The 10,051-nt window shown below is 51.2% G+C and overlaps 1 protein-coding gene across 1 annotated transcript; it reads left to right on the top strand.

Moving 5' to 3' along the window:
- Window positions 1-304: 304 nt before the first annotated feature.
- Window positions 305-8,204, top strand: CDK5RAP3 (CDK5 regulatory subunit associated protein 3). Its single transcript, XM_074319860.1, has 11 exons — window positions 305-453; window positions 684-729; window positions 2,471-2,602; window positions 2,878-2,978; window positions 3,319-3,367; window positions 4,052-4,230; window positions 4,447-4,583; window positions 4,807-4,951; window positions 5,343-5,453; window positions 5,867-5,945; window positions 6,526-8,204. Exons 1-11 carry the CDS (start codon window positions 448-450, stop codon window positions 6,690-6,692), a joined length of 1,152 nt encoding a protein of 383 aa, XP_074175961.1. The 5' UTR covers window positions 305-447; the 3' UTR covers window positions 6,693-8,204.
- The last annotated feature ends 1,847 nt before the right edge of the window (window positions 8,205-10,051 follow it).

Raw genomic sequence — 10,051 nt, 5'->3', positions numbered from 1 at the left:
AGAACAAGATAAGGCGGGAAGAGGGCATTTCTAAAGGCCTCCAGGTCACCCAGATAGGCGCTAGTACCCTGCCAGCAAACGCGCTAATCCGTGAGCAGAAGGCTCCGCGCGGCTGGAATCCGCTCTCCGGCGCCGCCTGCCTCGATCGTGCCGCAGCTGCAGCCCTTTCCTGGCGCCCCGCCCCTCGCCGGCCCTGAGCCCGCCTCACGTCTCCCATTGGCTGTCTGCTGTTCTCCCGCCCCTCCCGGGCTCAGCCATTCGGAGCCCGGGGGTGGCGGGGCTTGAGGCCAGGGGTGGAGCGCGCGGCCTGATTGGCTCTGAGGAAAGCAGCTACGTGACCGGAGGAGGCCGGTTTGTGCCTAAACTGAGGCTCTGCCACGCTAGTGTTGGATTGGTAGTAGGCGGGGCGGGCCTGGGTCGTCGGCCGGAAAAGGAAGTAGAGGAAAGATGCAGGTGCGGGAACAGGAGCTGGGGAAGTCGGGGGGCTGGTCCGGGACCCCTGGATTGGGTTCAGCCCGTCCACCCCTGATCCACTTCCTCGGTCTCCCCCCCGGCCAGGCGCAGCCCTCCCCGACTCGTCGTTCTGGCCCCGCGGGGTGGCGGTTGTGCGGGTGAAATGAGCGCGCGAGTGGCACGCCCCCTCCCCGCGTTCACGCCCCGATTTCTGTCGTGTTTCCCGCCAGGACCATCAGCACGTGCCCATCGACATCCAGACCAGCAAGCTGATCGGTAGGAAGGGGCGCCCCCGCGCCGCCTTGCTGTCAGGGGGAGGCCCGGCCCTTTGCCCTCTGTCACCAACAGCTGGGAGCCCTGATGCCCCAAGGCCCCTGTTGAGGAGCGGGAAGGAACCATACATGGAATCTGTACTTCACCCGCGTTTTCTTCTTTAACGTTTATAACGTGTTGTCAAATCATATTCATTCAGAGAAGGTTATAATAGCTTACCTTAAAAAAACGATCATCTACTGAGAGGCAGATCTGAAATTATTCTCTAATGTCTATGCTTTTTGTATTATGCCAGAAAAGAACTCTCCCTCCTTTCTTTTTAAAAGCTTCCATCTCTTCTTGACTTTAGGAGAAAAAGGGACACAGACCCAGTGAGAAATAAAGACCATTAAGTAGCCAGGCCATCTCCCTGCTGTCTGTATCTGATCTACATACCTCCTCCCCAGTTCACGGCCAGGAAAGGACTTCTTCATTCTGACCCCTTTGGGGCAAGTACACAGATCCTGAGTTTTAAAATGCTCATTGAATTAATCGACTTGATGCCAGTTTTGTCGTTAAGATGACATCTGTTAGACTACCTCATCCCTTTGCTTCTAGTTCCATGACAGCCACAGAATTTTTCTTTCTGAACACTTGAAAGGAATACAGCAGAGGGAATATAGTGATAACTAGTGTGGGACCCCAGTGTTTGACCAGTTGGCAGATTCATTAACATGGGCAAGGTTCTGAATTCACTGTTGTGGGCCATGTAGTTAGTCCTGTGCAGAGGCTGCTTAGTGGAGCTTCTTTAGCTTCATTTCAGATTTGTCTCAGCTCTTCAGCACATGTGCATTCTTGGTGTATTAGCTTGTCATTGGTCATGAAAGGGACCAATAAAACAATAACCATTCATTGAGGGTTTGCTCTATATCAGGTGCTGTTTTAGGCACTTGACATTATAAAAATAAAGATTACTAAGATTTATTGAGTCCTTGCCATGTTCCAGGTGCAGTGCTGTGTTTTACCTGCATTCCCTCCTGTACTCAGTATCTTATTAGCCCCATTTTACGTTTGGGGCACATGAGAGCCTTGCCCAAGAAAGTTGATAATTAGAAACCAGGACCATTTGACCACAAAGCCTAGTTCTTACCTCTCTCCTATTGAGGAAACATGCATGGCCCTCAGTTACCTACACCCTCTGCAAAAAACACAAATCTGGGCCCAGACTCCAGGAGGTCAGTCACATTGGTGTTCACGTGTGCAGGGTGGTACTTCACTGGTAAGAATAGACCAGTATTATCTAGTCCTTAGGGCACTGTAGGTATTAGAGGCTTTGCAGTTGTTCATTCATCCAGTACTTGGCATAACCATCTTGTATTTTCCATTGTCATGGTTAATCCCAGCCCTGAGGAAGTGGAAGTAGAACAGCATCCTCTGTCAGTAAGAAAGGTATAATTACCCATGGAAGCAAAAATATTATGGAGAATTCAGAGTGGTCAAAAGTGGCGCTTTGATGTCAAGGCCAGTTTAAAATTTTTCTTTATCTCTGTGTAGAGGCAATTGCTCTGCTAAGTAGGTTGTCAGAGTCTGTTTAGCCCCAAGCATCCTTTTGGGCCTGTTTTTATTCCCAGCTTGCCACGACCCCCACATCTTAACAAATCTGAATACATATTTCAGCCAATGTCTTAGCGTATTTTACTTGAATTAGTAATGGAATTTTGGCCATATGAATGGGAACGCTGTGATTTGGGTGTTTCTCACACAGACTGGCTGGTGGACAGAAGGCATTGTAACCTGAAATGGCAGAGTCTGGTGTTGACGATTCGCGAGAAGATCAATGCTGCCATCCAGGACATGCCTGAAAGTGAAGAGATCGCCCAGCTGCTCTCTGGATCCTGTGAGTGCTCTGGGGCTGCCTTCCTGGAGCCCCTTCTTTCTTGGAGCAATATATGTCAGCTGAGCTGCTCCCCTGTTGTTTAGCCACAAGGCTGATCCCTAGAGAAAGATTTTTGTTTGGGGTATAGATGCTGGTTTCTTCCAACACAGACTGATGAAGGGAAGAGCTATACCTGCTAACACTACTAGCATATACATGGGTTAGCCATGTGCGTTGGCCAGAGTAAGTGGGGAAAATACTGGAATTCTCAGTTTTTGCTCTTACTTGCTTTCCAGATATTCACTACTTCCACTGCCTAAGAATTGTGGACCTTCTCAAAGGCACTGAAGCTTCTACAAAAAATATTTTTGGCCGGTATTCTTCACAGCGAATGAAGGCAAGTGTGGGCGAGGGTGGTAACGGGATCAGAGCCTCTGTGATCTCTCTGAGGGGCGCCCACATGGAATGTTTCCTGAACTTTCTCTCTGTCCCCATAGTTTATTCCAAAAGTACCTCCTATCCTGGGTTTACATTTCAGACCTGCTGCTTTGGGGATCACTCATTGGCGCCACACTCTTAAAATCAAGTGGGTGGTCCAGCCCACCTCACGATGGAGGATGAGGAGTTTGCGTTTGATGTGATGTGAAGACTAGAAGGGTTCCCCCTGTTTGAGGACTGAGCTGGGATGTGGCTGCTGAGCGCTGTCTGGCTCACTTCCTGTTTCTGTTCTTCCTCAGGATTGGCAGGAGATTGTAGCCCTGTATGAGAAGGACAACACCTACTTAGGTAGAGTGGACCAGCCTGGGCATCCTGGCATCCATGGGGAAGCCCACTCCCAGAGTTCTGAGACACGAAGCTTCTAGAAGGCACAGTCCATGGTGGGGAAGAGGCTGGGCTGTATGTGTTTGCAAGGTGGGAAAATAAATTCCACAAAGAGTGTTGGGAGGAGGAGGACCAGGCAGGGAGCGGGCATTTGCCAGGCCTGACCCAGCAGGTGTGTGGGTCTTCCACTACTGACCTCTTGGTAAGGTGGAGTGTGGGGCCCCCATCCCCTCTGTACCTGCATTCTATACTGGGCAGAGAGGCATGAGTCGTCCTTGGGGCCATATCGGGTGCTGAGAGAGTGACTGAAGGGCTGATTATAATTTGAGTGTGTTTTCTAATAGTATAAATAACAATAATAGCTAATATTTACCGAGCACCTACTAAATACAAGCAGTTGTCCTTGGTGTTTTATGTGGATTCTTTCTTTTTTTTTAATCCTCATGGTAAATATTGTCCCTGTGTTCCAGAGGAGGACTGGATTAGAGAGGTTCAATGACTGTCTTAGGTTCTACAGCTAGGAAGCGGAGAAGCAAGGAGGCCACCCCCACGTTCTTGCCACCAAGCTAGGATACATGTGTGCGTGTCCTGGGGCATGCTTGCCTGATGGCGTAGGTGTCTGAGGTCAATTTCCTGGGCCCTTCTTAGTGGAACTCTCTAGCCTCCTGGTTCGGAACGTCAACTATGAGATCCCCTCGCTGAAGAAGCAGATTGCCAAGTGCCAGCAGCTGCAGCAAGAATACAGCCGCAAGGAGGAGGAGGGCCAGGCGGGGGCTGCTGAGATGCGGGAGCAGTTCTACCACTCATGCAAACAGTATGGCATCACGGTGAGCGTGAGGGCGCTAGTCACAGTGGGAGGGCACTTGGGTCTCTGCCTTCGTGGGCCCAACACCTTTGCATCTGGGAAAGGCTTTCTCCTCAGCCTGGGTGTGCCCTTTTGGGGCCTGTTTCTCTCCTGTCTCTAGTCTTCCCATGTTTTCTTTAATCTATTGGATTCCGCTTCCCACCACTCTGCCTCAGCCTACCTCTTCGATCCTCTCTAGGGAGACAGTGTCCGAAGAGAACTGCTGGCCCTGGTGAAGGAGCTGCCGAGTCAACTGGCAGCGATTGGGGCCGGGGCTCAGTCCCTGGGGGAAGCCATTGACCTGTACCAGGCCTGTGTGGGGTTTGTGTGTGAAAGGTAAAGAGGACCTCGGTTTGTTTCCAGCAGGGGGAACAGTTTGCCTATTTTCCCTGGCGATTCTCTTCTCCACTTGTATTTTTCCCACATGTCACTTGAATTTTGTTTAATACACTTGAGCCCATGGGAGCCTTGCCCTTCTGACCTTTTATGGCCCAGGCCGAAGCCCAGTGTTGGCTTCATGAGTGGGCAGCAGGAGGGTCAGTCATGTGCTCCATTGCAGCCCTGAAGAGCAGGTGTTGCCGATGCTGCGATTTGTGCAGACGCGCGGAAACTGCACAGTGTATGAGTGGAGGACAGGGACGGCGCCCTCCACGGTGGAGCGGCCACACCTCGAGGAGCCTCCTGAGCAGGTGGAAGAAGATACGGTAAGACGAGCCGAGGGAGAGCCGCTTCCCCCCACACACACACATACAGCCCCCGACTACCTGAATGCAGAGTCCCAAAGAAAGGGGAATTTGTGTGAGAGAGAATATGGGAGGAAGGGCCCAGAAGACCCTACTCCTTTATTTTCTTGGCCTTCTTGAGATCAGAGTATAGATGAGCGCTAAGGCACTCAGCAAGCTGGTCGGCTTTGAACTAGGAACCCTCCAGTCCTGTGAGCTCTCCAAAGATGGGCTCTTCTTTGGGGAGCTTGGAGGCCATTGCATTTAAACAGTATGCTAGGGGTCCCTACAGAAGTAGCTGAGGCCTGTGGGGAGACAGGCCCCTTTTCTTTCACCCACCTTCTGCAAGCTAACACTTTTTTTCCCCTTCTAGATTGACTGGGGTGACTTTGGAGTGGAGGTGGCTTCTGAAGGGACTGACTCTGGCATCTCTGCCCAGGCTGCTGCAATTGACTGGGGCATCTCCCTGGAATCAGACTCGAAGGTTAGGATGCCCTCACAGTCCATCTCGGAGGACTTTCTGTGATTGCTGCTTCAGCAGTAAGAATAATGGTGTCTGTGTCTTTAAAGGCATCACTCGACGTTCATTGCTCTCAGACCAGTTGTAGTCCAGGGGGAGGCAGAGTTTCCACAGTGACACATCAGAGTCTTGACCTCTTTTCTCCTGTTCAGGGCAAAGTGTGGGGGTGTCGGCAGTGGTTCACTCTACAAAGCAGGGTGAGGGTGGCAACATACATGGGCCCACACTGCCACCTTTGTCACCTACATCAGGGCTGCATGTCCTTCAGACAGTTAAAATGTGCAGTCATTGAACTTACTGAGGGCTTTGGTTTATTCTGGATCCTTTTGCTGGGAAAAATTCTGCCAACACTGCTGGGTTCTTTGCTCTCCACCCAGGAACCTGGGGGTGATGGGATAGACTGGGGTGACGATACTGCTGCTTTGCAGATCACAGTGCTGGAAGCTGGAACCCAGGGTAAGTGCACCATCCCCTGCAGCCCTGGCAGAAGTGGGTGCTCCCAGGCCCCCGTGTCTCTAGAAACAAAAAATGCACTGCTGAGTTTGTGGACTTCTTGCACATTTAACTGTCTTCGCAAAATTTTGATGAGGGTGTGAATACAGGGGACAGAGAGAATTCTTAAAAGTAAGTCTAGAAACTCAATTTTTTGGAGGTTAGCCATTCTGGTGGAGGTGGTTCCAGGAGGACTGACAGGCTCTGAAGTCTGAGCTGACCCTCCTCCCCACCAGCTGAGAGGATGTAGCAATGAGCTGAGCCACGAGAGGGCAGTGCAGGATGCAACTTCACCTCCACAGCCCATCAAAGCTGAGGGCTGGCCTTTCCAGTGCTCAGAACCCAGCTCTGTGGTCCTCCTCACAGGCTGGAGGGTGGCAGTAGTACCTGATTAGGGCTGAGGCAGGGGAAAGGGTTGAGACAGGAAGTGGCTTTAGTGCAGTGAGTCTGTGTCCGTCTTAACCCACCAGGGCTTCTCAAACTTGGGGGTCTCCTTTTCCTGTCCTTAGCTCCTTCATCCCTTCTCGGTCTCTTTTCCTGGCAGCTCCGGAGGGTGTTGCTAGGGGCTCAGATGCCCTGACACTTCTTGAATACCCTGAGACCCGGAATCAGTTCATCGATGAGCTCATGGAGGTACCTTCATCCTCTGGGAGAAGGGGGGAGGCCTGGTACCAGCACAGACGCCTGACCTGGTCCTTCCTGTTCGTGTAAAGGGTGCTGAGTGCTTTCCTAGTTCTGGAGCAGGGGCTCACGTATTAGGATAGCCGTTCATTTAACATGTATTTATCACGCACCTCCTAAGCCCCTGGCACTGCCTGAGGTGCCAGAGATTGAGCAGGGAACAAGACAGTCAAAATTCTTGACCTCCTCGACCTGTATGTTCTAGTGGGGAAGGCAGACAAGAAATGAGATAAAGTAAAATATGAAGTATGTTGAGTGTTAACGTAAGTGCCGTGAAGGAAAAGAAAGCCGGAGAGGGAGATGGGGCTCGTTGGGAAGGGTTGCGGAGCTTTTATATTGGGTGGTCAGGGAAGGCCTCATTGCAAAGGTGACCAGTAGGTCAAGACCTGCAGGGCTACAGAGAGAATCATGCCAAAGTCTGGCTGAAGAGCTTTCCAGACAGAGGGAGCAACTGCAAAAGCCCTGAGCTGGGAGTGTGGCCTGCACATTTGATGAAGCAGGAGGCCAGTGTGGCAGAGCAGGGAGCTGGGAGAAGGAAAGGAGAGCAGAGAGGTGAAGAGTCTGAACCTTGCTGTTTACTTTGAGTGAACTGAGAAGCTGCTGGAGGTTTTGAGCAGGTTTGCAGCCATGGGATCTCATTTGGATTTCAATACCATCCCTGTGGCTAAGGTGTCCAGCAGACCAGAATAAGGAGCCAGTGTTCTTGGACCTTCACTGTGGGGCTGGGACGCTGTGGGCCTGTCCTTGTTAATCTCTGGGTCTGTTCCCTTCCCAGTGGCCTGCTGCTTGAGGAGGGCTTCGTGAAAGCTCTTGTCCTCACCAGTTCCGTCCTCTCTGCCCAGAGAGGTCCCTCCTAGTCTCCAGGGGAGAGTAGGACAAAAGGGATCAAGTTTCCATGGTTGAATAAGAATGACAAGATATGCGGCTGGTTCTCAGAGTCTTCCTAGACATTTTATTCCAGGGCTTCTCTAGCCTGGATTCCTATGCCCTGAGTCTCATTCCTTCCATGGAGAGAAAAGACCTTCACTGAATATATGGTGCTGGAAGGAGAACTGACTCTGGGTGGTGAACATACAATGGGATTTATAGATGATGTAATACAGAATTGTACACCTGAAATCTATGTAATTTTAGTAACAATTGTCACCCCTATAAATTTAAAAAAAAAAAGACCTTCACTGTGGCAGAGCGAGAACCCTTTCGATCTGCATTCTTAGTTACCTGACCCATAGGCTAGGAGGAAGCACGGGGGTCCAGGGCTAGGTAGGGTGTCAGATACCACTGGGGGACCAAAGACTGACAGCAGAGGCTGCCCCAAGCTCTTGCGTTGTAGCTGGTGAGTTTCTAGCAAGAGATCATACTGACAGGAGGACAGAAAGCCATGTGCTGGAACCATCACCTAGATGGTGACTTTGGCACTCGCCATCCTATCCGCAAGAAGCTATCTTGATTGGCTCTGTGGCCTGTCAGCCTGAAACCATAGCTTCTGCTCCTTCTCATTACCTAGTTGGATTTAATAAAAGAGGAGAGACTCTGGCTTCATTACTGACCATTACTGCTTCTCTAGACCTGGTGTTGAGGCTGTGAACCTATTTTCATGGGGTTCTTGATCCCTGTGGGCTCCCTGGGCTATCAGCTATTCTGTGGAGGCCGAGGTTAGGTAATTTTCCCCTTTTGGTGACAGGGAAGGCCCAGATTAGTATCTACAAATGGTTTAGCAAGCGGCTCTTGAGTAACTGAGTCATCTGGGCCCCTTTCTCTCCATAGCTAGGCCCAGACTGCCCCCCTCAAGCCAGGAGCCCAAGGGGAGCAGTCAGATGGCAGCCTTGTTGGAGCCAGCAAAGCTGTATTTTCCTTTTAATCACAGCTTACCTCCAGGCAGAGGGGAAATGTGGTTTGGGGAGGAAGGGCCTGATGAACAAGGTGGAGACAGGAGTTGTCACCTTCACTAGCTGCCTGTCCACTTCCTACCCGTAACTGCCTGCTCTGTGATTGGGTAGAGCCCACCCCAGGATAGCACCCCTCTCCCAAGCCACCTACCCATCCCTGTTTCCCAGGAAGGGTAGGGGTTGGGGGTGGCCAGCAATTCGATTTTAATTTCATAGCAGAGCAGTTGATTCATGGCTCTTTGTCGCTGGCGTTGACTCCCGTAATGACTTTCCATCAAAATGAAAAGTGGAGTGACACCACTCATTATTCCTGCTGCTTGTTATCTCAGTTCTGGGGAGGGCCGCCCCCTCCCTGCTGCCTTTCAGCCGTCCTGGACAGTGAGTGATGGCCCCTATTAATCACCGACCCCGCGGACTCCGGCGGACACACGCTATCCAAAGGAGAGAGAGATAAGGCAGCATGAACTGCTTGAAGCTGCTCCTATCAATTAATGTCAGCCCATCGCTTCCCCCCAATCTTTGCCTGTTCACCTCCTTTTGGGGGTACTGAGGGCTGAAATAAGTCTAGGAATTGGAAAAGGAAAAACGGTGTGGAATGTCAAGGTAAAACTGCCCTTGGAATAGAAGGGCATAAAGAGGCCTAAGTGGGCTGCGTCCTGCCCTCAGCCGCTGTGAAGGCTCTCGGCCTAGGGAGCTGTCTGCGTTTCTTGGTCCTTTTCCCTTGGAGAGAATGGCTGCTGCCTCCTGCCCACCTGTTCAGCTGCTGGCTCCACTGGCTTCTGGCCTCCGTCTTGCAGCAGCCATCAGCTCACCAAGGCATGCTACCCTTGCCCACTCTAATGTCCCTTGTCCAATCACCAGCTGTTACACAGACTATTGCTTACATGCACCGAGCTTTAGGGAGAAGCCCTATAGGTCATGTGACCGTGCAAGCTGGGTTCGGGCCTCAAAAGCTCTCACTCCTGCCCTTCCAGTGGAGTACCTTGCCTGCTGCCTCTGTCCTGCCGAGGGCTGATGGGAGGAAGTTGTGCAGGCTGAGGTTTGGCCATCTTCACAGGAAGGAAGTGGGTTTAGATAGAAAGGGTTTTCTCAACAGATTTTGGCCACCTTGGTAAGCGGTGTGGTTAGGGGACTATTCTCTCTCAAGAGAGATTAGGCCCATTTCACTGCTTATTGGTGAAATGAAGGCGCACCAGGTACCTAGACTGATGTATATGGTTTTTTAAAACAATGTAACCCTATAAGAGGGTTTTTCTTCCAGCACCTTTAGCCTCATTTGCCTTTGGCCTCATGATTCACTTTCTGGCGCCCCTTTCCTGACTTCCCTAAGACACTGAAGATCCTGCCTGGTGTTTCACGCCCACGCTCACGGCAGGGCAACTGCATCTTTCTGATCTGTTCCTGGATGTCCCTTAGTGTCATTCTGATTGAAGTTAAGTTCCTGTTTGTTTTTCTCAGAATTGCCTCAGAGGTGGTTGTGAGGCTTAAATGAATTAATAT

Source organism: Rhinolophus sinicus, linkage group LG15, assembly GCF_036562045.2.
Source record: "Rhinolophus sinicus isolate RSC01 linkage group LG15, ASM3656204v1, whole genome shotgun sequence".
Taxonomy (NCBI): domain Eukaryota; kingdom Metazoa; phylum Chordata; class Mammalia; order Chiroptera; family Rhinolophidae; genus Rhinolophus; species Rhinolophus sinicus.
Note: the sequence above shows the minus strand (reverse complement) of the source record. Positions and strands in the feature narration are given on the sequence as shown.